This window comes from Salvelinus sp. IW2-2015, unplaced genomic scaffold (genome assembly GCF_002910315.2).
Source record: "Salvelinus sp. IW2-2015 unplaced genomic scaffold, ASM291031v2 Un_scaffold2626, whole genome shotgun sequence".
NCBI classification, from domain to species: domain Eukaryota; kingdom Metazoa; phylum Chordata; class Actinopteri; order Salmoniformes; family Salmonidae; genus Salvelinus; species Salvelinus sp. IW2-2015.
The window spans coordinates 39,587-66,328 of NW_019943934.1; the positions used below are offsets into that span (position 1 = coordinate 39,587).

General features: G+C 42.5%; 2 protein-coding genes across 7 annotated transcripts in view; both read right to left on the reverse strand.

The window, feature by feature from the left end:
• Window positions 1-25,430, reverse strand: part of LOC112074421 (putative uncharacterized protein DDB_G0290521) — a 64,173-nt gene extending 38,743 nt beyond the window's left edge. Inside the window, exons 1-8 of one of the 3 annotated variants that reach the window (XR_011476970.1) lie at window positions 25,191-25,430; window positions 24,740-24,847; window positions 24,273-24,335; window positions 24,062-24,124; window positions 23,817-23,972; window positions 23,540-23,661; window positions 23,344-23,472; window positions 23,195-23,213 (exon numbers count right to left, since the gene is read on the reverse strand). Coding sequence is in view for 2 of the 3 variants with exons in the window: in XM_070440522.1 (XP_070296623.1) it covers window positions 23,188-23,213; window positions 23,344-23,661; window positions 23,817-23,972; window positions 24,062-24,124; window positions 24,273-24,335; window positions 24,740-24,847; window positions 25,191-25,404 (948 nt within the window). In the remaining variant the exon portion in view is untranslated. Of the gene's footprint in view, window positions 1-23,187; window positions 23,214-23,325; window positions 23,662-23,816; window positions 23,973-24,061; window positions 24,125-24,272; window positions 24,336-24,739; window positions 24,848-25,190 lie in introns of those variants that run through there. The other 2 variants (XM_070440522.1, XM_070440524.1) reach the window with 2 other exon arrangements.
• The window catches only part of LOC112074420 (lymphocyte function-associated antigen 3-like), a 34,119-nt gene continuing 7,435 nt past the window's right edge, over window positions 59-26,742 (reverse strand). For 2 of the 4 annotated variants that reach the window (XM_024141604.2, XM_070440525.1), the window contains 6 exons: window positions 2,185-2,478; window positions 1,482-1,751; window positions 1,025-1,129; window positions 557-619; window positions 348-410; window positions 59-258 (listed from right to left, as the gene is read on the reverse strand). In XM_024141604.2, coding sequence (XP_023997372.1) covers window positions 74-258; window positions 348-410; window positions 557-619; window positions 1,025-1,129; window positions 1,482-1,751; window positions 2,185-2,478 — 980 coding nt within the window. In that variant the 3' untranslated portion in view covers window positions 59-73. Of the gene's footprint in view, window positions 259-347; window positions 411-556; window positions 620-1,024; window positions 1,130-1,481; window positions 1,752-2,184; window positions 2,479-6,576; window positions 6,967-26,742 lie in introns of those variants that run through there. The other 2 variants (XM_024141602.2, XM_024141603.2) reach the window with 2 other exon arrangements.

The window sequence follows — 26,742 nt, forward strand, 5'->3', positions numbered from 1 at the left end:
AGACCCATTTGTCTTAATGATAACATGACTTATTATGTCATTGTCAGTCTCAATATTGAGTATTGTGTTTAACCTATCTGCCATGGGACATAAAATCACCTGTCTGTTTGTCTGAGAGGCTGTCATTCTGTCTGTACAGAAGGCTGTGACCACCACTTTTTGTTGGAGAGAAATATCTTCCAGCTGGTGTAGTGTGCTGTTTCCTGTTTGCATCTGCATCCTGCTTGTTTAACAGCCTTACCTGCTCTTTCACCTTTCCTGTACACACAAAAACATTCATCCCCATTAATATCATATGTATTCAAAGTTCCTCATGCCCAAGGTAATAAACACTATATAAGGAGAACCTTTTGTTGTAGAAGTTCTATTTCCAATGTTCTCAGAATGGTCATCCTCAGAATCTTTGTTTCCTATTCAATTAAAACAAACTAAATAGTTGTATTCAGAAACAGTAAAGTGGTAAGGTGTTAGTGTTGTCTTAAAATGTATGTTATGCCAAACTAGGTCTATAGCAATAGAACTCATGTTCAAAATGGCATTTTTACAGCTAAACAACCTTGTACTGTAACTTCCATCAGTCCCGCCTCCTCTTCAGATGTTCTCAGTGCAGCTTCAGCCGCTGGTCATCCACCACAGAGTGGAAAAGACAAGAGGGATAAAGGACAGAATTAGACATAGGGAAGTGATGTGGGTGAACATCCTGTAACATGTATAYGTCTAACCAGAAATACTATGTAGTTACTTTGCTTTGTTTGCTGGTTGTACTATTTTCTCTCCCGTTTACAACTCTAATCTCAGATCCAAAGTCAACGACCTTGTAACAAGTCAGCTGGCATCATTGGGACTGTGATCATCTGAAAGCTCAGCACACGTCAGGGGAGTAGGGAGGAAATGGATTGACTCTGGTCTAGCCAGATCATTAGAATGAGGTGCTTTTTCTCCCAATAATACTGAACTATGCCCCATATATGTCCTGGAACTAAAGGTTGACCTTGATTTTTAATAGCACATAGGATGGTCTTACGTTTCTTGCCTTTCCTGCAGCACCACAGGAGAAATGCCAGAACGACCACTAAGACAAGAATGAGGACGGACAGGACCACAGCCCGGACACTTGTTGAGCCTTCCTCTGCACAGAAACACCATTAAAACAACTTGGATCAGCAGCATTTCCACACTTAATAAGACATTAATTAAGCAGCCTTAACACTATGAACTATATAGTAATGTAAGTGACTCTAACGTATGAATATCCGGGATCTAAAAAAAATATGTTTAGCATAATCAATATAACATTGTATTCACAACAATCTCATTCTGTCATTCTGAACCATGTTCTCACTATCAATAAATGTACAGAATCTACATGTCATGTAAATGTGTTGGCAGCATTAAATAATACATCCAAACTGTTAACATGAGAGAATGAAAGTGAGAGTATGATGTATTACTGTAACTACAGTTTAGAAGTGTTATCTTACCAGTGTAGCAGTCCTTCAGGGTGAACTCTGCAGTTCTCTCACTAACAGGGTTTTTCACCACACATGTGTAGACAGAATCCTGGTTCTCAGATTCCTGGTTCTCCACCCCAGGTATGAACAGTTCAGGTCCTGGACTCTCTGACTCTCCAGGACTCCTCCAGATGAACTGGGTCAGGGGCTGCAGGTCAGCTGAGCACAGCAGGGTTCTGTCCATGTTCTCTGGGGTTGTGTTGTCGACCACACAGGAAATGCTGGGCTGTGCCACATCATCTACACACGTGCGCACACACACACACACACACACACACACACACACACACACACACACACACACACACACACAAAGTGATAAGCCGTTTTCAGCTCAACTGATCTGAAGAGAGGTGTGTCTTGATGTGGGTGAAAACCTGTCCAGCAACTTTGAACATTTGTAATAAAGATGTAATGATGATAAGGGGGAGTTTCAATATCACAATGGAATGAGATTTTAAGAGCTAGGTGAGAATATGTGGGTCCTGACTCATTAGATACAGTAACCAAGGTATACAATTAGATTATAAAAGCTATACTGGCATCACTTAATCAGCCGTTGACAAGGCTTAATGATACTTTTTTAAACACCCTTACTGATACTGTAAATAAACACACTGTATACACACAAACCTGACATGCAGGCCTTTAAACAGCAACATTACACACTTACCAATAACGTCCACCTCATGATGAGAGTACTGCAGCTTGCCCTTGACGACAGCCTCTAACTCATAGGGCCCACTGTCTGCATCAGTGAGACCTTTTATAGTTAGCGCTCCAGAGYCCCAGTYCAGGATGGTCCTGCCTYTRTACCTGCCATACTCCACATTCTGACTCCCATCAAACTCCACCACCTTGTTCCCATTGTRTKTCCACAGGATGTCCTCAGGCTGTCCTGAGACCTTGGGGGTCAGGGTGATMTCTCYTCCCAGGCCACCATACTGCTGTTCACCTGTCACCTCCACTRAGCACAGAAACAGGAGGATCAGGTGAAAACACATTGAAAACACCCTAACTTCTGTGGCTGTAATGTAATGTAGGCTAATGGTCTTCTTTGAGACCACTAAGGACAGTTCAGGTTTCAGCAGTATCAGTCAGACATCCCACCTATTCAACCTTGTTGGTAATCTCCCACTATACTGCTCTCCTCTGCTGTCAATTCAATGATTGGCCAGGGAGGGATTGTAGACCTTGTATCTTGATATATCATTAACTTAGCCATGCATGAAGAGACATATCGTCAACTCTATCGAAACTCTAGTCAGGTACTTCAACTCCATGATAATTTAATCCACGGAGTTGMGAGCAAAGTAGAGTTTTTGAAATGAACCTCTGACTCCTTTAAGTCACTATGCAATCGATACTTAAAAAATGGAACTTACTGTGTACCTATGTTTGGCCTCTGTTGTTGCGTGCCTTTCTTTGTTTGCTGAAATCCATAATTTAAAAAAAACGTTCATCAAATACAACCACCAACTTTTTCTTGTTGAGACTCAATTGGCACATGCACATTCACGCTGAGTTGCCAATTTAGAGCAACAGGAACGAGGAAACAGTCCGTCGTTGTATTTGATTAACATTTGTCATGGAAATTCAGTACTGAGAGCGACTTGGTCATTTCTTCAAACAATCATCTTCATTCAATATCGATGAATTATTGCAATAATGAAACCGTCAGCCCAACAGTATTGACAGCTGGAATTAGAGTCTACCCTTTACAGACAATGCACAGTTTATGTAGCTAATACCCAGAATGCTTGGTTCCACCCCTCCCATATAGACTGGGGGCACCGTAAGCCACTTTGGGTTCATCCTGTCTTTTTCTGCACCTGGCGTTATCTTAACCCACAACCCTGGCCTAATTTCCCAGATGCCAGGATGTCTAAGGACCATTGAGGCCTTTGTTCTACTCCTCTCTGTCCAAGTTACAACCACCGCACATCCTGTCACTGGAATGCCAGCTGTAGGTTTTATCACCAAGTCAATCAATTGTCAGCTCAAGATATCTCTAGTAAAACCATACACCCAGATTGTCTGCAGGGTGCTAGACCATGCTAGACCATAAAACACAGCATTAGCAGGGCAATAATATCTTACTATTGTTTGTTAAGTAAATAATTGTTACATATCCAACAAACAAGGTGAATACATAATTTTCCCCTCACGTTTTATTAAAAAGTACAGATTTCAGCAAAGAAATAAAAACAGAGGACAAACATAGCTACACAGTAAGGGTTTAAGCATATATTGTTTTAAGTATTGACTGCATAGCGACTCGAAGGAGTAGGAGGTTCATTTAAGAAACTCAAGTCTGCGCTCAACTCCGTGGTTGAAATCACCATGGAGTTGAGGTACTTGGCAATCGAAACCAAAGATGTATATAAACCCTGGATTGCTGATGCTATGCATTGGCCATTGAGAGGCCATTGTAGTTGGGATAGTAATATTAGTACTCTCTAAAGTAAATTACTATATTTCTCTCTCAGGCTGATACAGAGCGACTCATCCATACTTTACTACAAGCAGGCTTGACTACTGTAATGCTCTCCTGTCTGGTCTATCCAAGAAAGCCATTGGTCAACTCCAACGCATACAGAACGCTGCAGCATAGATACTGACCAAGACCAGACGTAGAGCACACATTACACTGGTTTTAAGGTCTCTGCACTGGCTGTCTGCGAGTTTTAGAATACATTTTAAGATTCTGCTATTGGTTTTTAAATTAATCCACAATTGTGCATCACAATACATGCCAGACATGCTTTTAAGTAATTTACCCTGTAGGTCCCTCAGGTCCTCTGGCACTGGCCTTTTAACTATCCCAAAGCCTAGGACCAAGAGACATGGAGAGGCAGCCTTTAGTTATTATGCCCCCAAACTCTGGAAGAGTCTGCCAGAGAACCTGGCGAAACAGTGGACATATTTAAAAGAGATCTTAAAACACACCTTTTTAGATTTGCTTTTCCTTAGGGTGTTTTTTAGTCCCTCCATTTTTATTGTTATTCTGAAATGTTTTAACCTCTTATGTTTGATGTGCAGTAAATATTTCAGTTTTTTTATTTTCATTGGTTTTATTCCATTTTTCTTGTGAAGCACATTGAGTTGCATTTCATGTCTGAAATGTGCTGTATAAAATAAAGTTTGATTTTATATGTTTTTTTTTAATGTTCAGCTCACATAATATAATTTAAAGTATGCATTAACAGCATCAGTGACCCCACCATGGGACAGTTGAGCTAACGTGCGCTAATGTAATTAGCATGAGGTTGTAAGTAACAAGAACATTTACCAGGACATAGACATAACTGATATGGGCAGAAAGCCCATGTATCAATAAACCAATTAGGCACATTTGGGCAGGCTTGATACAACATTTTGAACAGGAACGCAATGGTTCAATGGATCAGTCTAAAACGTTGAACATACACTGCTGCCATCTAGTGGCCAAAATCGAAATTGCGCCTGGGCTGGAAAAATACATTATGGCCTTTTTATTTTATTTCACCTTTATTTAACCAGGTAGGCTAGTTGAGAACAAGTATTCATTTACAACTGCGACCTGGCCAAGATTAAGCAAAGCAGTGTGACACAAACAACAACACAGAGATACACATGGAATAAACAAACATACAGTCAATAATACAATAGTGAAAGTCTATATACAGTGTGTGCAAATGAGGTAGGATAAGGGGGTGAGGCAATAAATAGGCCACACTGGGGTGATAGATGTGCAGAAGATGAGTGTGCAAGTAGCGATACTGGGGTGCAAAGGAGCAAAATAAATAAAATAAATAATATGGTGATGAGGTAGTTGAATGGGCTATTTACAGACAGGCTATGTACAGGTGCAGTGATCTGTGAGCTGCTCTGACAGCTGGTGCGTAAAGCTAGTGAGGGAGATATGAGTCTCCAGCTTCAGTGATTTTTGCAGTTTGTTTCAGTCATTGGCAGCAGAGAACTGGGAGGAAAGGCGGCTGAACGAGGAATTGGCTTTGGGGGTGACCAGTGAAATATACCTGCTGGAGCGCGTGCTGCGGGTGGGTGCTGCTATGGTGACCAGTGACTGAAAAGCAGGGCTTTACCTAGCAAAGACTTATAGATTACCTGTGAGCCAGTGGGTTTGGCGACGATATGAAGCGAGGCCAGCCAACGAGAGCATACAGGTCACAGTGGTGGTAGTATATGGGGCTTTGGTGACAAAACGGATGGCACTGTGATAGACTGCATCCAATTTGCTGAGTAGAGTGTTGGAGGCTATTTTGTAAATGATATCGCCAAAGTCAAGGATCGGTGGGATAGTCAGTTTTACTCGGGTATGTTTGCAGCATGAGTGAAGGATGCTTTGTTGCGAAATAGGAAGCCGATTCTAGATTTAATTTTGATTGAAGATGCTTAATGTGAGTCTGGAAGGAGAGTTTACAGTCAAACCAGACACCTAGGTATTTGTAGTTGTCCACATATACTAAGTCAGAACCGCAGAGTAGTGATGCTGGACGGGTGGGTAGTTGGGGCAACGATCGGTTGAAGAGCATGCATTTAGTTTTGCTTGCATTTAAGAGCAGTTGGAGGCCACGGAAGGAGAGTTGTATGGCTTTGAACCTTTCTTTTGCATTTCTCTTGCATATCAAAAAATGCATGTTTTTTTCTTTGTATTATCTTTTAACAGATCTAATGTGTTTTATTCTCCTACACTAAATTCACATTTCCACAAACTTAAAAGTGTTTCCTTTCAAATGGTATCAAGAATATGCATATCCTTGCTTCAGGTCCTGAGCTACAGGCAGTTAGATTTGTGTATGTCATTTTAGGCGAAAATTGAAAAAAGGTTCCGACCCAAGTTGTCTGTAATAGAATAAACGTCAAAAACGAATGTCGACATTAATAAATGCATTTCTATAGCTTCCAAAATAGTGACAAGATGGCTGCGCATTTATACACATCATTGACGGAAACTCTAACCGTCAAACTCAACTCTGGACCTCGAAGCCAGTTCCAGTGCTTGTTTTCATTGTTCCCTCTAATCAAAGACTGATTTAGACACAACTTGGTATAGACTACTCACCAGCAAAATAAGCCAAAAACGGTATGGTAACTTTCCAAAAAAAGCTGACTGCCATTTCCTTCATTCCGAGTGTGTGGGCTAACCTTAGTAAGTAAAAGTGAAAGTGCACGTTCCAGTTATCATTCCCTCTGGTATGGCCCGGGAATGTTTCTAAGGACAAACAAAATGATGGGCGACAACCTTGCATATAGCCTACTAAACTAAATCAGACCAGACAGATTTAGCCTAACTAAGCAAGGAGTCGAGAGCTCTTATTCCGATGCGAAATTGGCTACCTGCACACATGTAACCTACTACGCAGGGTTGCCAGGGTCAAGAAATATTTTCAAGGGAATGACCCGCTGACTAGCCCAAAAGGCCTCGCAAAACCCGCACAAAAGGCGGACCAAGGCCAATACATTTTTCGCAGCAAGAAAGGAGATTCAACATTTATCCAATAAACCCTTTTTCTATAACGTCATCGAGCGAATTAAGAAGGAATATCGAGACTTAATTTCTAAAGACGTAGGAGCCATATTCGGACGGGAATAGTTTTACTGGGGGAGGTCGGGTAATATATTTGTCCACTAGCACAAAACACCAACATCTGTAATTTTAGTCCCGTCCGAATCTACATGGCAGTAATGTTTACATGAAAAGAGAGTAACAATTCCAGCCAGAATAACCTACTGTTTTTTTTGGCAAACTCCAAAGTCCTAATAATAATACTAGTCCCGTGCGAATCGACATCCCTGTGTTTTGAGAGAAATGTTTTAGTTTGACAGGTGTCCCTCGCGGTTTGCTCAGGAAAACAATAACTGATTCGATAAATTGGACTAAATGCTGCGCATAGACTGTAGCCTATATGAAGTGCCTACATGTATCAATTTCCACAGTGAATGCTTTTGTTTATACGTTTTGTGCGAATGAATTGAACATTGCCAAATGCATCTTAAACAAATACTGTGCCTATTTATTGCAACTAGTTCACCTTTTCATCATTAGACTAAAAACGCATATCAACTGCAAGTGTGCTGTTTGGCTCACATCTGAAGGCTGGGGAGCATTTAGGACGTCTTCTACTGAGGATCGCTAAATGATTATGATCACACTTCCTCAATTAAAATATTATGGCGACACTATACCAAATATGGTTTGGTATGATTTATAAACTTGGGTTATCAGTGTAGCCTGTTATCGCCTGAACTTGTTGAAATACCTTCACGCCTAGAAAACAACCCCCCAGGGTTCCGTAAAATCATAACTCACGTCCGAATCGTCCTCTGGAATAAAGGATATTCTTGTAATACTAGGCCCATGCGAATACGGTTTAAAATGAAGTTTTCCATCAAAATAATAATTCTTGCAAGTTTAATTGGTAGGTTGGTTATCCTCCCACAATGTCAAGTTATGTATCACTAGATTTGATTTATTACAATATTAAGGGTATACTGGGCAACTTTCATAAGGTCTAGAGGCCTTATATGGAATATAGTATGACTAAAAGAGTCTGTATTGAAAACATGCCCACACCAGGGGAGATACCTATTTAGGTATACCGTAGCTGCTGGGCTGCTCAGTCCTGGCCCTGGGGGTCTACCGTCTTGTGGGTTGTCACTCTGGCCTTGGCCTAACACACCCGAAACCAATAATGAATGTTTCACTAAGATCGTAAAGATGAGTGAGTGGAGTGTGTTGGGTTGGGGGCTGCAGGGTGGTGGACCCCTAGGGACAGGACGGGACAACCCAGCTATATTGTGTGCAAGTAAAAATAGCTCTACAGTACTATTCGTTCTATGAGATTAATTATATGGAGGATTTGCTGTTTCTATGTATTAATGTATATTTGAGGTGTATATGTTTTTTTGTTTCCAAAAATTAAAGGTGTGAACTGGGAAGGAAATTGTGTTGGGAGACTTGAGTTATTGACTAGACTGGTGGGGGCCGAGCAGGTGGCTTGATATAGAGGATGCTTTATAAAGACAATCAAAAGTCTTTGTATTTTTAAAGAGTTGTTAATTTGTTAGGTTAAAGGTGCAACACAATATTTATTATTGAATTACATTTGATCTAGTTCAGTCTTTTACAAAATGACGTCGGAAGAAATGGGAGCAGTTTTATGGGCGCCCAACCAATTGTGCTATTATTTGTTCTTTTTCGCGTTATTTGCAACTTATTTTGTACATAATGTTTCTGCAACCGTATCTTACGGYAAAAAAAGAGCTTCTGGATATCAGGACAGCGATCACTCACCTCGGATTGGACAAAGATTTTTTCTTCAACAAACAAGACGCACAAGACATCCTCCAAACACCCAGCAGGGCCGACATCCACGTTATTTGCAAGAGGAAGCGACGCAGGTACAGAGGACAAAGAGCCGGACGCTCGTGAGGACTACAGTTTGCGTCAATACTACTCGCTAACGTGCAATCATTGGACAATAAACTAGACGAGGTACGATCACGAATATCCTACCAATGGGACATCAAAAACTGTAATATCCTATGTTTCACGGAATCGTGGCTGAATGACGACATGGATATTCAGCTAGCGGGATACACGCTGCACCGGCAAGATGGAACAGCACACTCCGGTAAGACGAGGGGGGGGCAGTCTGTGCATATTTGTAAACAACAGCTGGTGCACGAAATCTAAGGAAGTCTAGATTTTGCTCCCCTGAAGTAGAGTATATTGTGATAAATTGCAGGCCACACTACTTACTTGTTTTCAGCTTATTCAGTTTATTTACCAGCACAGACAGATGCTGGCACTAAGACCACACTCAGTCAGCTGTATAAGGAAATAAGTAAACAGGAAACCATTCACCCAGAGGCCGTGCTCCTAGTGGCCGGAGACTTTAATGCAGGGAAACTTAAATCAGTTCTACCAAATTTCCATCAACATGTTAAATGTGCAACCAGAGCGAAAAAAATTCTAGATCACCTGTACTCCACACACAAAGAGATGCGTACAAAGCTCTCCCTAGCCCTCCATTTGGTAAATCCGACCACAACTCTATCCTCCTGATTCCTGCTTACAAGCGAAAATTAAAGCAGGAAGCACCAGTGACTCGGTCTATAAAAAAGTGGTCAGATGAAGCAGATGCTAAACTACAGGAATGTTTTGCTATCACAGCCTGGACTTGTTCCGGGATTCTTCCGATGGCATTGAGGAGTACACCACATCAGTCACTGGCTTTATCAATAAGTGCATTGAGGACGTCGTCCCCACAGTGACTGTACGTACATACCCCAACCAGAAGCCATGGAAAACAGGCAACATTCGCACTGAGCTAAAGGCTAGAGCTGCCACTTTCAAGGTGCGGGACTCTAACCCAGAAGCTTACAAGAAATCCTGCTATTTTTTTATTTTTTTATTTTACCGTGTAAGTTGACTGAGAACACATTCTCATTTGCAGCAACGACCTGGGGAATAGTTACAGGGGAGAGGAGGGGGATGAATGAGCCAATTATAAACTGGGGATTATTAGGTGACCATGATGGTTTGAGGGCCAGATTGGGAATTTAGCCAGGACACCGGGGTTAACACCCCTACTCTTACGATAAGTGCCATGGGATCTTTTAATGACCTCAGAGAGTCAGGACACCCGTTTAACGTCCCATCCGAAAGACGGCACCCTACACAGGGCWGTGTCCCCAATCACTGCCCTGGGGCATTGGGATATTTTWTYAGACCAGAGGAAAGAGTGCCTCCTACTGGCCCTCCAACACCACTTCCAGCAGCATCTGGTCTCCCATCCAGGGACTGACCAGGACCGACCCTGCTTAGCTTCAGAAGCAAGCCAACAGTGGTATGCAGGGTGGTATGCTGCTGTGCTTCCCTTTGTAGTCTGTAATAGTTTGCAAGCCATGCCACATACTACACCGGCTCCGACGCTCGTCGTATGTTTCAATCTTAGCCCTCTATTGACGCTTTGCCTGTTTGATGGTTCGTGCCCTGCGACGAACCATCAAACAGGCAAAGCGTCAATAGAGGGCTAAGATTGAAACATACGACGAGCGTCGGAGCCGGTGTAGTATGTGGCATGGCTTGCAAACTATTACAGACTACAAAGGGAAGCACAGCCGCTAAATCACTTCTATGCTCGCTTCGAGGCAAGCAACACTGAGGCATGCATGAGCGCATCAGCTGTTCCAGGCGACTGTGTGATCACGCTCTCCGTAGCCGAAGTGAGTGAGACCTTTAAACAGGTCAACATACACAAGGCTGCGGGGCAAGACTGATTACCAGGACGTGTGCTCCGGGCATGCGCTGACCAACTGGCAGGTGTCTTCCCTGACATTTTCAACATGTCCCTGATTAAGTCTGTAATACCAACATGTTTCAAGCAGACCACCATAGTCCCTGTGCCCAAGAACGTAAAGGCAACCTGCCTAAATGACTACAGACCCGTAGCACTCACGTCTGTAGCCAAGAAGTGCTTTGAAAGGTTGATAATGGCTCATATCAACACCATTATCCCAGAAACCCTAGACCCACCCAAATTTGCATTACGCCCAAACAGATCCACAGATGATGCAATCTCTATTGCACTCCACACTGCCCTTTCCCACCTGGACAAAAGGAACACTTACATGAGAATGCTATTCATTTACTACAGCTCAGCTTTCAACACCATAGTACCCTCAAAGCTCATCACGAAGCTAAGGATCCTGGGACTAAACACCTCCCTTTGCAACTGGATCCTGGACTTCCTGACGGGCCGCCCCCAGGTGGTGAGGGTAGGCAGCAACACATCTGCCACGCTGATCCTCAACACTGGAGCTCCCCAGGGGTGCTTGCTCAGTCCCCTCCTGTACTCCCTGTTCACTCACAACTGCATGGCCAGGCACGACTCCAACACTATCATTAAGTTTGCAGACGACACAACAGTTGTAGGCCTGATCACCAACAAAGATGAGACAGCCTATAGGGAGGAAGTCAGAGACCTGGCCGAGTGGTGCCAGAATAATAACCTATCCCTCAACGTAACCAAGACTATGGAGATCATTGTGGACTACAAGAAAAGGAGGACCGAGCACGCCCCCATTCTCATCGACGGCGCTATAGTGGAGCAGGTTGAGAGCTTCAAGTTCCTTGGTGTCCACATCAACAACAAACTAGAATGGTCCAAACACACCAAAACAGTCGTGAAGAGGGCACGACAAAGCTTATTCCCCATCAGGAAACTAAAAAGATTTGGCATGGATCCTGACATCCTCAAAAGGTTCTACAGCTGCAACATCGAGAGCATCCTGACTGGTTGCATCACTGCCTGGTACGGCAACTGCTCGGCCTCTGACCGCAAGGCATTACAGAGGGTAGTGCGTACGGCCCAGTACATCACTGGGGCTAAGCTGCCTACCACCCAGGACCTCTTCACCAGGCGGTGTCAGAGGAAGGACCTAAAAATTGCCAAAGACCCCAGCTACCCCAGTCATAGACTGTTCTCTCTAGTACCGCATGGCAAGCGGTACCGGAGTGCCAATGTCTAGGACAAAAAGGCTTCTCAACAGTTTTTACCCCCAAGCCATAAGACTCCTGAACAGGTAATCAAATAGCTACCCGGACTATTTGCATTGTGTGCCCCCCCACCCCAACCCCTCCTTTTACGCTGCTACTCTCTGTTTATCACATATGCATAGTCTTTTTAACTATACATTCATGTACATACTACCTCAATTGGGCCGACCAACCAGTGCTCCCGCACAGTGGCTAACCGGGCTATCTGCATTGTGTCCCACCCACCACCCGCCAACCCCTCTTTTACGTTACTGCTACTCTCTGTTCATCATATATGCATAGCCACTTTAACCATATCTACATGTACATACTACCTCAATCAGCCTGACTAACCGGTCTGACTAACTATGTAGCCTTGCTACTTTTTATAGCCTCGCTACTGTATATAGCCTGTCTTTTTACTGTTGTTGTATTTCTTTACCTACCTATTGTTCACCTAATACCTTTCTTGCACTATTGGTTAGAGCTTGTAAGTAAGCATTTCACTGTAAGGTCTACACCTGTTGTATTCAGCGCACGTGACAAATAAACTTTGATTTGATTACTAATCACTTTTACCTATTTTAAAATTTTTAATTTATCCTTATTAACTTCTTATCCTTATTAACTTCTTATTTACATTGACGGCCTACCAAAAGGTCTCCTGCGGGGACGGTGGGCTGGGATTAAAAATATAGGACAAAACACACATCACGACGAGACAACACTACTGTACATAAAGAGAGACCGAAGAGAACAACATAGCATAGCAGCAACACATGACAACACAGCATGGTAGCCACCCAACATAACAAGAACATGGTAGCAACACAACATGGCAGCAGCACAACATGGTAGCAGCACAAAACATGTTACAAACATCATTGGGCACAGACAACAGCACAAAGGGCAAGAAGGTAGAGACAACAATACATCACGCGAAGCAGCCACAACTGTCAGTAAGAGTGTCAATGATTGAGTCTTTGAATAAAGAGATTGAGATAAAGCTGTCCAGTTTGAGTGTTTGTTGCAGCTCATTCCAGTCACAAGCAGCAGCAAACTGAAAAGACGAGCGACCCAGGGATGTGTGTGCTTTGGGGACCTTTAACAGAATGTGACTGGCAGAACGGGTGTTGTATGTGGAGGATGAGGGCTGCAGGAGATATCTCAGATAGGGGGGAGTGAGGCCTAAGAGGGTTTTATAAATAAGCATCAACCAGTGGATCTTGTGACGGGTATACAGAGATGACCAGTTTACAGAGGAGTATAGAGTGCAGTGATGTGTCCTATAAGGAGCATTGGTGGCAAATCTGATGGCCGAATGGTAAAGAACATCTAGCCACTCGAGAACACCCTTACCTGCCGATCTATAAATTACGTCTCCATAATCTAGCATGGGTAGGATGGTCATCTGAATCAGGGTTAGTTTGGCAGCTGGGGTGAAAGAGGAGTGGTTATGACAGAAGAAACCAAGTGTAGATTTAACTTTAGACTGCAGCTTTGATATATGTTGAGAAGGACAGTGTACCGTCTAGCCATACTCCCAATTACTTGTTTGAGGTGAATACCTCAGGCTCTTAACCCTCAGAGGTAGTAATCACCTGTGGGGAGAGGGGCATTCTCCTTACCAAACCACATTACTTTTGTTTTGGAGGTGTTCAGAACAAGATTAAGGGCAGCAAATTTAATAATGATTTCTTACCTAGCTTGATGACTGTTGGCATTTTTGTTACTTTTTGTTCTAAATAGAGACAGCATGTTGTATTGAGTAAAAATACAGGAAATTAGCTGTAGATGCCGCAAAAAAAATTACAGGGGGGGGGACCCACAGACCAGGTTATGTACCCCCCACTTCTAAAACCAAAGTGGTGCCCCTGCCAAAATGGCATTCTATTTAGCTGATATGGGAATAAATGCACAAGCAGCATATCAAACTGGGATTTTAGGTTACACCGGCAAGTATAAGAATATTTTCCAGGGCATCTTTTTTAAATTATGAATCTGATTATTTCACATGGAGATGTGGGAAGCTAAAAAGGCTAACTTGCTATGTTTTTAGTCAGACTAAAGACAGCTAGTCAGGCTGCCAGCTAGCTACTACTAGCAAGGGAAGGTGACTCTTCCTTGCTTCGCAAAATGAAAAGGCAAAAATATTAAACGTTGCTATCGTCCCCTTGTGAATGAGAGTAGGCCCAGCAAGGATATCATGTTTTTATTTTACCTTTAACTAGGCAAGTCAATTAAGAACAAATTCTTATTTTCAATGACAGGCTTGGAACAGTGAGTTATCTACCTTGTTCAGGGGCAGAACGACAGATTTTTACCTTGTCAGCTCAGGGAGTCAATCTTGCAACCTTCAGGTTACTAGTCCAATGCTCTAACCCCAAGGCTACCTGCTACTCCAAAATTCCCACTCCACCCACATGCACGCACGCACGTAGATCAACGGCATGAAGCTTGTAGGAAAGCTAACATGCTAGCTGAGTAGTTAAAAAGTAGTTGTAAACTTGCTACAGTTGTCCATCATGTGATTTGAACACACAACGTTTGGTTTGCTAGACCTTCGCGTTTCTGTCTTAAGTAACCGACTGCCTTCATCTGTGATTGGAATGACTGTATACAAAATTGTGTGGTGGATTCAAAAATGTTTCCTTTCTTGTGTGCCTGTCATGAATTTCACATAAGTCATTTGTTTCTATTTCAGGATAATTTGTGATAGTGGGTTGATCCTACAGGAATACGCCACATGCAACCACCAAAGCGTTGCCTGCTTTTGCTTCTCATGAAGAGGGAGCTACGCACATACATCGACCTACTCAAACCTCTGGATGCAAAGGAGTAGGTGCGACGTCAACAGGAGAGTCAAGTCAAACATGTGAATTGAGAGCAAAGGACAAAGCTTTCAAACCTGTGGGACGATTCAAATACGAGGAGGGGAGATGTTATATATTGAGGTTGTAACTTTTGTACCTCCTACTTGCACAGAGCATCATGGGTAATGTGATGTTTAGATGTGCACGTTTTAGATACATGATTGAACTGATTCCCGGCTGTCGTCTAATCATTATTGAATTGTTATAAATATGTGGTTATGAAACGCACAAGACATAACAATGAGAGAGGAAGAATGTCCTGTGTGGCTCACTTGGTAGAGCATGGCACTTTCAACGCCAGGGTTGTGTGTTCAATTCCCAAGGGGGACCAGTATGAAAATGTATACTCTCACTACTAGAAGTTGCCCTGGATAAGAGTGTCTGCTAAAATGTGAAGTCAGATATTATTTTGTACAGTGGTGTAAAAATACTTTAAAGTAATACTTATTTTGTGGGGGTATATATACTTTACTATTTATATTTTTGACAACTTTAACTTCTACATTCCTCAAGACAATTGCTTAATAGTTTAAGGAATTTTTTATTATTCAAACTTTTACTTTTGATACTTAGGTATTCTTTAGCAATTACATTTACATTTGATACTTAAGTATATTTAAAACCAAAAACTACTGTTACTCGAGTAGTATTTTACTGGGTGACTTTCAATTTTACTTGAGTCATTTTCTATTAAGGTATGTTTACCACCACTGGTATTGTAACTGTACTGTATAGTGGTGCTGTCTTAACTGCATCAGTGTAGCATTCCTTCAGGGTGAACTCTGCAGTTTTCATCACACATGTGTAGACAGACTCCTGGTTCTCAGAATCTTGGTTCTCCCCCCAGGTATGAACAGTTCAGGTCCTGGACTCTCTGACTCTCCAGGACTCCTCCAGATGAACTGGGTCAGAGGATGGAGGTCAGCTGAGCACAGCAGGGTTCTGTTCATGTTCTCTGGGGTTGTGTTGTCGACCACACAGGTTATGTTGGGCTGTTCCACGACATCTTAAACTGTTTCAGTCTTTAAACAATAGACTGTGCTATATCATACCTGCACAAGTAAACATTAACTATGATTGTTATTTGACAAGACTAGAATAAGTGTGACAGCACTGTTAGTGTAGGGGGTTGAGAGTCTTTAAAAAGACTGAGTGTGGGGGATAGGTTTGTCAGGTATTCCTTTTTCTTTCTCTCTCCAGGTAGACTTTAGAAAAGTGAGAAGTAGTTTTCATCTCTGCTAATCTGATTGGTTAATACAACTAGGGCTTGGCCTAATGACAAATGCACACTTATTCATACACTGTACGTACTATTGACTTGTAGACCTATACAAACACTTACCTATTATCTTCACGTCAATGAGTGAGTACTGTGGCTTGCCGTTGATGACTGCCTCTAACAAATAGGATCCACTATCTGCATCTGTGAGACCACTGATAGTTAGCTCTCAAGTGTGCCAGTCCAGGATGATTCTGTGTTCATAGATGGCAGCGTACACATTGTTGGATTACTTCATGAAGCAAAAAAAAATATTTATTTTAATAACGGAGCATTTTCTAAATTCAAACAGACCCCCTGAAACCGGACATGGACATTTTGGCTCCTGGTTCCACAAATCGAGGACAAAGACGGTATCGCCAAGCTAATTTGTAGCTCATGTGATAGCTTAGTCTAGCAGATAAGTGTTGAGCAAGTAAACTAAAAGTTGCTGGTTTGAATCCCTGATCTGACTAGGTGAAACATCTGTAGCTATGCACTTGAACAAAGCACTTTACCCTAAGGTGTTCTGGATAAGAGTGTCTGCCTAATGATCTAAATGTAGCTAGTGTCGTGGAAAATCGGTTCAAATATAACGCTTACAAGAACTTGTGAAATCAATTAGGCTTTTAATACATAGCATTGCCAGCCGGAATGGTCCGCGGAACACACACCGCTTTCCAGAGCCCCGGCTCCTGTATTTATCCACATATAGCATATGGGTCCAACCCATATGCAAATAATCATTATTCCCCTAATTCTCCTGCCACCATTATCTTTTAGTTCAGGCTTCCTGCTTGTTCACGCCCAATAACGCCCATATCTGCTTTCAGTTAGATTATAATGGTGGCAAGACCCTTGCTTGTCCTAAAAATAATATATGTCCATCTATCCTATAGGCCTATGTCTTGGCCCTGTATTTAGCTCAGTGTCTCAGTGTGTTCTCTGGTATGTGTGCCCTTATTAGGATCAGCAGACTATGTGTCTCCTCTATCATTAGTGTGTCCAGTTGTCCTAGGCGCCTATGTGTCGCCTTATCTTCGTGTGGTCTGTTTTTAATGTTCAGCTGTCCTATACGTCTATGTGTTATCTATGTGTCTCATTTACTCCTACACTAGCAAAAGATCTTATCTTATTGGTCAAAATACCAATAATCAGTGGTGTGTATTCATGGATGCCAAGGAAAGCCAGGCTTCCCCAAGAAAAATACATATACAATTATTTGTCTCTCACGGGATGGTTGAGCAAAGTCTAAAACTTTGCACATACACTGCTGCCATCTAGTGGCCACAATCGAACTTGCGCTTGGGCTGGAATAATACATTATGGCCTTTCTCTTGCATTTCAAAGTTGATGGTTAAAAAAAAGCATGTTTTTTTTGCATTATCTTTTACCAGATCTAATGTGTTATATTCTCCTACATTAATTTCACATCTCCACAAACTTCAGTGTTCCCTTTCAAATAGTTTCAAGAAAATGCATATCCTTGTTTCAGGTCCTGAGCTAAAGGCAGTTAGATTTGGGTATGTCATTTTAGGCAAAAAATGGTCCGATCCTTCTCCGTACTGGCCAATGATTATAACGGTGATTTTGATCCAACCATTATATTCATGCATTGTGCTCCTGGCCTGAGAGAATGGAAGTTCAATATGTAGCTAGATGTAGAAGGCTAATGTTAACTAGCTAATGTTGCCCATGAAATGAAGTTAGGCTAGCATTTTAGCCAGGTAGCCTAGGACAACAAAAAATAAAAGTGTGTACTGTATGACAGAGTGATAGACCAATTTGTCAACATGAAAGAGAGGGCGATGGCATTGGCGTTTCCCTATAAGTAGGGTGAGTCAACAGCTCCTGTAATTCTCTGTGGTTCTAAATCAAAGGTTGTTTAGTGGCACGAAAATGTCAGAAACATTAACTTACTTGACCCTGCTGTAGTTCATGTAACAGTTTGTTACATACAATATGCTTTGTGGACTTCACCGGATAGAAGTTGCACTCCGGTTTTGTGATGAAACAAAGGAGTAGTTGAATTTATTCTGCCACTCTGTCTTATTGTCTGGGCCTTAGGCCTATATATAATGGTCACAAGGCATATGAACCTAACAGGTTTTACAGCAAACAATGCCATTACCACAACACATAGGTTGTAATATGGCTTTTTTCTGTCTTGGCTTCCCCAGTGATTTTACCCACACACCGCTACTGCCAAATACATGGGCCCAAGATCAGAATTGGGATGCCTGTGTAAATGCAGCCTTTGTAAGATACATGTAACAACTCCTTCCTTCATCAGTAGGAGGTCTAGTAGTGGTATTTCCACCATACAGCAATGGACCTTATCTTGTGATACAGTAAATCATTAACATGGCAGACTAGTCAGTTCCGCTCGTGTACATAACCTAGGCTGGAACAAACGTGAGTTCCCCTATGTCAAACGTTTCCCAGTGAAAGACTAGCCAACACAGTGCTATTTGTGAAGGATGGTTTTGTTCTCTTTTTAACAAAAATATATGCCTTATAGAAATAGGACATGTTAATCACAAAACATAGCGTAACTGCTGAATAACAAGAAAACAGGACCTGAGCAGTGTAGTCACCGACAACTCAGCTCAAACTTCACAACAAACACTTCCGGATATCTGGATCCTGTGTGCTGTGAGGCTGGGACCAGCCTGGGCACCACCGATAGGCTAGCAAGTTTAAACAACGCTAAGCCTCTACTGTGAYAGGCCAACTCTAAAGTTGGAACTACATCTGTCACAGTATAAAAGAAGATGTCTGTACTATTTCAGTCAGTTCTCTGCTTTACCCTGCGTGGTGATACAGTGAACCCGTATATACGAAAATTGCATTTACCATTTATCGCTTATGTTAAATAAAAATACTTAAAGTATATTCGGTGACTCTGAATCACATTTTATCCTGATACCAGATTCGATTGACGCAACCTTTTACATATTACAGTACTATTAGGCCTCTAGGAAAACGATGTGCTTATTCTAGGCCCTACTTTCTTATGTGTCTTTATACCTGTAAAATTGCCGAGTGACCCAGTAACCTCCTAAAACCTAGGTAACCAGCCTCTGTGCTGAAAAATACGTGGGGCACCAGCCAGTGTAGAAAATACACTATTTTGTTAAAGGATAAGAAAGACAAAGACTCCCGAACACGATTGTGAAGTAAATGCGAGCTGCCATTGCATTTGAACAGCTTTTTCCACTTGTTGAAAGTGAAAGTTCGCAGTTGTCTGAGTAACTCATTGCTCAGGTTGCATAATGATCAAATGGGCTATACACTTAAAGATGCAATATGCCGAAATCGCTCAGCCATTTTCTGGTTGCTAAAATTCTAATAGTTCGCTTAATTTCCGTTCATGTGACAAAACAAGCAAGTATAGTGTAATCGAAACCGCCACAAAGCTGCCAACTCTCACGTATTGGCCGTGAGACACACACATGTGACCCTGTTATTTCTCACGCATTGAAAAGTATTGCTTTTATTTTTATAATTAGTCCATTGTATAGTCAGAGTATTTACTTTTCAACAGCGCTCCAAATCAATTTAACATCCCGAGCAGAAGCTCTATCATCGTCCTGTCTTGCCACAGCACTGTGACCCACGGCACATTGAAGCATATGATTGGTCTAGTTATGTAAGGGAGCAAGGAGATTGGATGCATGTTTTAAAAAAACACCCTTCAAGATTAAAGTGGAGTTGAATGGAGAGAGGAGTTGATAAAACTATAAAAAGACAGCTGTTTTATGTACAATGTTGTCAACAAAATTAGGTTGCTTTACTCCCGTCCCTATTGCAGAATGCAGCCTTTTGACAGCAAATACTAAAGTCAATTAATCCACACTTGCATTAGTCCCCTCGTTTGGTGATTGCATTAAGACTGTGACAATTTAAAGGCAGCAGACAGACCTACAGTATTTTAGCAGGGAAGTTGGTAGGGTGACCTGATTTGTAACTATGAAAATAATTTTGTCAAACAGATTGTGAAGCAGTAAGCGGCTGTTGAATCTAGTGGGCACAATAAATACAACAATAATTTGATTAGTGTGTAGGGGCAGATTTGTGTAATCTTCTCTTCAGGAGATTTTATTAATTTAAACTGATCAGTGGAACAATTCTCATTCTTAACAATGGGCTAAAATATAGGATAATTACCGTGCTTGTTATTCCCCACTTATTTATTATTCTACTTCCTCCCAGTTTTTTCCAGTGTAATCACATATTTGAAATCTCATATACCGACTTGTGTCTTTGAAAATTAATTATATGAGGCTAAGTATTTTTGCAAACATTCATGGACAGTTTTGAATAAGTCATACAAATAAGCATTGGAATCAAATATAATTGTTGACATTTTAGTGATGTGCACACGCTAGGCAACTCAAAACACATATATTTTTGTCTATGTAGAGATGATGGCACGGATCTTCAACTAGTAGGCATAAACCACCTTAACATTGATATATCTAAAAAAAAATATATAATTGTAATTTACCCCCTTTTTCGTGATATCCAATTGCCTCATCTCTGCAACTCCCCAACGGGCTCGGGATAGCCGAAGGACACAAGGTCTGAAACATGACCCGCCAAGCCACGCTGCTTATCACCTGCTTGCTTAACCCAGAAGCCAGCCGCACCAATGTGTCGGAGGAAACACTGTTCAGCTTGCAGCACCCGGCCCGCAAACAAGGAATCAATAGAGTGCGATGAGCCAAGGAAAGCCCCCTGGACAAACCCGGACGACGCTGGCCAATTGTGAGCTGCCTTACGGGACCCGTTCACGGCCGGCTGTGACACAGCCTGGGATCAACCCCAGCCTGTAGGACGCCTCAACACTGCGATGCAGTGCATTAGTCCGCCGCGCCAGCACTTGGGAAACATAATCAGGGGGGGCCACCCCCCTTGAGAGGAAGCAGACATTCTTCCAGCCCTATTTAAAGAGAGAGTTCACCAAATTACAAAATATTAAATGTTTGTGTCCTTACCTTGAAAGCAGTCTATGAACAAGAGACTGCAATCTATGATTTGGTTATCCACTGCCATCAACCATTAATATTTCCTGTGCAGAGCCTTGGTGTACTGGTAACACTCCCGGCATGTGTTGCATACAACTTTCCACCTGACAACAGATGCAAACCTACTTCCAACCGTCCCACTGTTTCTAACATTTGCCTGTCTCCCTATCACACTCATTACAGACCTGCCGCTGTGAAATATCTTCTTCATAACCAAAGTTATCTTCACTGTTATTAGTCATGAGTTGATTTGTCATGTGAATTGACCATGGTGAACATGCCATACCAGTTTATGTTTTATACAGTATAGAGTATAAAACCAATAGGCCTACATTGTTTAGCTGTGTAGGAATTCCAGTCATATTCAGATTCTTCTTGTGTTTCACATAATATGACTTACAATAACATGATATTATGAAGAAAGGACATGTGAAGGTTCACTTGATATCAAGTTCCCAGTTCTGCCCCATCTCATTACTCTGAGGGGGCTGTTTCGTACCACATAATGTGAGGACACCCGCTTGTTTTTACAATATAGCCAATTGTGATGCATCTGGCCCATCTATAGAAAGCACTCAGTTCTGCCTCCAGGACAAGACCCATGACAAACATCAACCTGCAGAGTGACACCTGCTTGTTCTGGTCTGGTTACAGTCATTATTCACATCATTCTGTTAACATGTATTTATTTACACTGATCACGGACCTATAAACCATCAAGATGGCATATCAGTAGCCTAAGTAAGTGCTTTAGCAATAACAGTATGTTAAGGTTCATTAAAACATATCTTAAATGTAGCTAAAATAAAAATAGTGTATTAACTTGTAGTAAGTTATGTATATGTTAGCTACCACAGGTACGTAGAACTGAAACGTAATTTTAGAGGAAAATGCTGTATTCAAAACTATGAAACCACAATCAAGAAATTCCAATGCTTCTATTACACTGAGCACTTCATTCACTTTTCTTTTCACTGTGAAAGTCAATCAATAAATATGTAGCGTCAAGCATTTTCTTCACTACAGTCTTTTTCTAACAGTATGAGGACAGCACTTCTAACTCCAGTAGAAAAAGGTAGAGACCTGTTATCCAAACGATTCTCCATTAGGATTATTGTGTGTCCCTGACAGCCCCTGTAGTGTAGTCTGGGTAATGTGCTACCATTGGGCCTGGGGTGGATGTCTCATGTTCCATCTCTTCTTGGTCTCTAGAAGGACTCTGTGGAGTCACTGGACAGCCCTGTAGTGTAGTCTGGTAAGTGCTACTCATTGGGCCTGGAGTGGATGTCTCATGTTCATCTCTTCTTGGTCTCTAGAAGGAGCTCTGTGGAGTCACTGGACTGCTCCTGTAGTGTAGTCTGGGTAATGTGCTACTCATTGGGGCCTGGAGTGGATGTCTCATGTTCCATCTCTTCTTGGTCCTCTAGAAGGAGCTCTGTGGAGTCACTGGACAGCCCCTGTAGTGTAGTCTGGGTATGTGCTGCTCATTGGGGTCTGGGTAGATGTCTCATGTCCATCTCTTCTTGGTTCTCTATGGAGTCACTGGACAGCCCCTGTAGTGTAGTCTGGTAATGTGCTGCTCATTGGGGTCTGGGTGGATGTCTCTCATGTTCCATCTCTTCTTGGTTCTCTATGGATCCTGTGGAGTCCCTGGACTGCCCCTGTAGTGTAGTCTGGGTAATGTGCTGCTCATTGGGCCTGGGGTGGATGTCTCATGTTCCATCTCTTCTTGGTTCTCTATGGAGTCACTGGACAGCCCCTGTAGTGTAGTCTGGGTAATGTGTTGCTCAATTGGTCTGGGGTGGATGTGTCATGTTCCACTCTCTTGGTTCTCTATGGATCCTGTGGAGTCCCTGGACTGCCCCTGTAGTGTTAGTCTGGGTAATGTGCTCTCATTGGTTTGGGTGACTAGGTCTTGTTTGGCTGGGTGTGGTCTGGGGGACTAGGTCTTGTTGGGCTGGGGTGGGTCTGGGGTGACTAGGTCTTGTTGGGCTGGGTGGTCTGGGTGACTAGGTCTTGTTGGCTGGGGTGTGGTCTGGGTGACTAGGTCTTTGGGCTGGGGTTGGTCTGGGTGACTAGGTCTTGTGGGCTTGGTGTGGTCTGGGTGACTAGGTCTTGTTGGGCTGGGTGTGGTCTGGGGTGACTAGGTCGTTTGGGCTGGGGTGTGGTCTGGGGTTGACTAGGTCTTGTTGGGCTGGGTGTGGTCTGGGGTGACTAGGTCTTGTTGGGCTGGGGTGTGGTCTTGGGTGACTAGGTCTTGTGGGCTGGGGTGTGGTCTGGGGTGACAGTCTTGTTGGGCTGGTGTGGTCTGGGGTGACTAGGTCTTGTTGGGCTGGGGTGTGGTCTTGGGTGATAGGTCGTTGTGGTGCTGGGCTGTGGTCTGGTGTGACTAGTTTTGGTTGGGCCGGGTTGGGCTTGTCCTGTACAGGCTCTGTGTCTGTCACTGAAACACAGAATGAGAAGATGGGTTGATACAAGACTACACAAACACTATTAAATAGACCCATTTGTCTTAATGATAACATGACTTATTATGTCATTGTCAGTCTCAATATTGAGTATTGTGTTTAACCTATCTGCCATGGGACATAAAATCACCTGTCTGTTTGTCTGAGAGACTGTCATTCTGTTTGTACAGAAGGCTGTGACCCCCACGTTTTGTTGGAGAGAAATATCTTCCAGCTGGTGTAGTGTGCTGTTTCCTGTTTGCATCTGCATTCTGCTTGCTAAACTCTATCCCCTCTTTCACCTTTCCTGTACACACAAAAACATTCATCCCCATTAATATCATATGTATTCAAAGTTCCTCATGCCCAAGGTAATACACACTGTATAAGGAGAACCTTTTGGTGTAGAAGTTCTATTTCCAGTGTTGTCAGAATGGTCATCCTCAGGATCTTTGTTTCCTATTCAATTAAAACATAAACWAAATAGTTGTATTCAGAAACAGTAAAGTGGTAAGGTGTTAGTGTTGTCTTAAAATGTATGTGATGCTAAACTAGGTCTATAGCAATAGAACTCATGTTCAAAATTGCATTTTTACAGCTAAACAACCTTGTACTGTAACTTCCATCAGTCCCGCCTCCTCTTCAGATTTTCTCAGTGCAGCTTCAGCCGCTGGTCATCCACCACAGAGTGGAAAAGACAAGAGGGATAAAGGACAGAATTAGACATAGGGAAGTGATGTGGGTGAACATCCTGTAACATGTACATGTCTAACCAGAAATACTATGTAGTTACTTTGCTTTGTTTGCTGGTTGTACTCTTTTCTCTCCCCTTTTCAACTCTAATCTCAGATCCAAGGTCAACGACCTTGTAACAAGTCAGCTGGCATCATTGGGACTGTGATCATCTGAAAGCTCAGCACACGTCAGGGGAGTAGGGAGGAAATGGATTGACTCTGGTCCTACCAGATCATTAGAATGAGGGGCTTTTTCTCCCAATAATACTGAACTATGCCCCATATATGTCCTGGAACTAAAAGTTGGCCTTGATTTTTATAGGACATAGGATGGTCTTACGTTTCTTGCCTTTCCTCCAGCACCACAAGAGAAATGCCAGAACGGCAACTAAGACGAGGAGAAGGAGGATGGACAGGACCACAGCCAGGACACTGGTTGAGCCTTCCTCTGCACAGAAACACCATTAAAAACACTTGGATCAGCAGCATTTCCACACTTAATAAGACATGAATTAAGCAGTCATAACACTATGAATTATATAGTAATGTGATTGTAACGTATGAATATCCTGGATCTGCAAAAAAGATGTTTAGTATGCTCAATATAACATTGTATTCACAACAATCTCATTCTGTCTTTCTGAACCATGTTCTCACTATCAATAAATGTACAGAATCTACATGCAAATGTGTTGGCAGCATTAAATAATACATCCAAACTGTTAACATGAGAGAATGAAAGTGAGAGTATGATGTATTACTGTAACTACAGTTTAGAGGTGTTATCTTACCAGTGTGGCAGTCCTTCAGGGTGAACTCTGCAGTTCTCTCACTAACAGGGTTTTTCACCACACATGTGTAGACAGACTCCTGGTTCTCAGAATCCTGGTTCTCCACCCCAGGTATGAACAGTTCAGGTCCAGGACTCTCTGACCCCTCAGGAATCCTCCAGATGAACTGGGTCAGGGGCTGGAGGTCAGCTGAGCACAGCAGGGTTCTGTCCATGTTCTCTGGGGTTGTGTTGTTGACCACACAGGCACATGAAACACAGCATGGTAGCAACACCACATGGTAGCAGCACAAAACATTATTGGGTGCAGTCAACAGCAACAAATGTAGAGACAACAATCACACATAGTAGCCACAACTGTCAGTAAGAGTGTCCATGATTGAGTCTTTGAATTTAGAGATTGAGATAAAACTGTCCAGTTTGAGTGTTTATTGCAGCTCATTCCAGTCGCTAGCTGCAGCGAACTGAAAAGAGGAGCGACCCAGGGATGTGTGTGCTTTGGGACCTTTAACAGAATGTGACTGTCAGAATGGGTGTTGTATGTGGAGGATGAGGTTTGCAGTAGATATCTCAGATAGGAGGAGTGAGGTTTTATAAAATTAGCATCAACCAGTGGGTCTTGCAACGGGTTGGTAGAGCATGGCGCTTGCAACGCCAGGGTTGTGGGTTCATTCCCCACGGGGGGACCAGGATGAATATGTATGAACTTTCCAATTTGTAAGTCGCTCTGGATAAGAGCGTCAGCTAAATGACTTAAATGTAAATGTAAATGTCTAAAGGTGCTTTTCCTTAAGGGAACTATACAGTCACCTCTCATGGCAGACCTTTGTGGATTCTGCTGCCATATGTTTGGGTTTTTCTGTTAACAAAATACTGAGTGGAGGGGGAGCCAGGCCATTTAGGATCTTGAATACAAGAAGGTGTATTGCACAAGATTTTCCCAACTCAGGAGCTCATGCTTTCTGAGGATGTAACAGTGATGATGGCTATTGGGCTTCTATCAAGCACTTTGAGAGCCTGTTTGTAGACCAACTGAATAGGTTTTTAATGTTGTACAGCAAGCTTGGGCCCAACTAGTCAAGCAGTATGTTAAGTGGGGGGTATCATAGATTTGAAGGACAGTTTTGCTACCTCTGTAGTCAAAACAATTTCGTATAAATCGGAAATTAGCTAGGTTAAATTTGGTTATCTGAATTACCTTTTTTACCTACTTTTTAAAAGAGAGGTTGGAATCAAGTATGGTGCCAAGGTACTTAAAATCAGATACTACCTGGAGCTTCTCCCTGACACATAGACATCTGGCTCAGTAGCATCTGTTGCCCTCTTTGTGAGACATGCAAACAGTTTTTTTTCACATTGAGATGCAAAACACTGAGCCACTTTGTAACCTGGACAATTACAGTAGTGAGTTCTTGTGCAGCTTGTTGTTTGCTCTTTGCATGCCACTATTCACTGTATCATCTGCATACATTTGAACTTCAGACCCAATACAGACAGAAGGCAGATCATTAATGTACAGGCTGAACAGGAGGGGCCCCAGTATTGACCCTTGG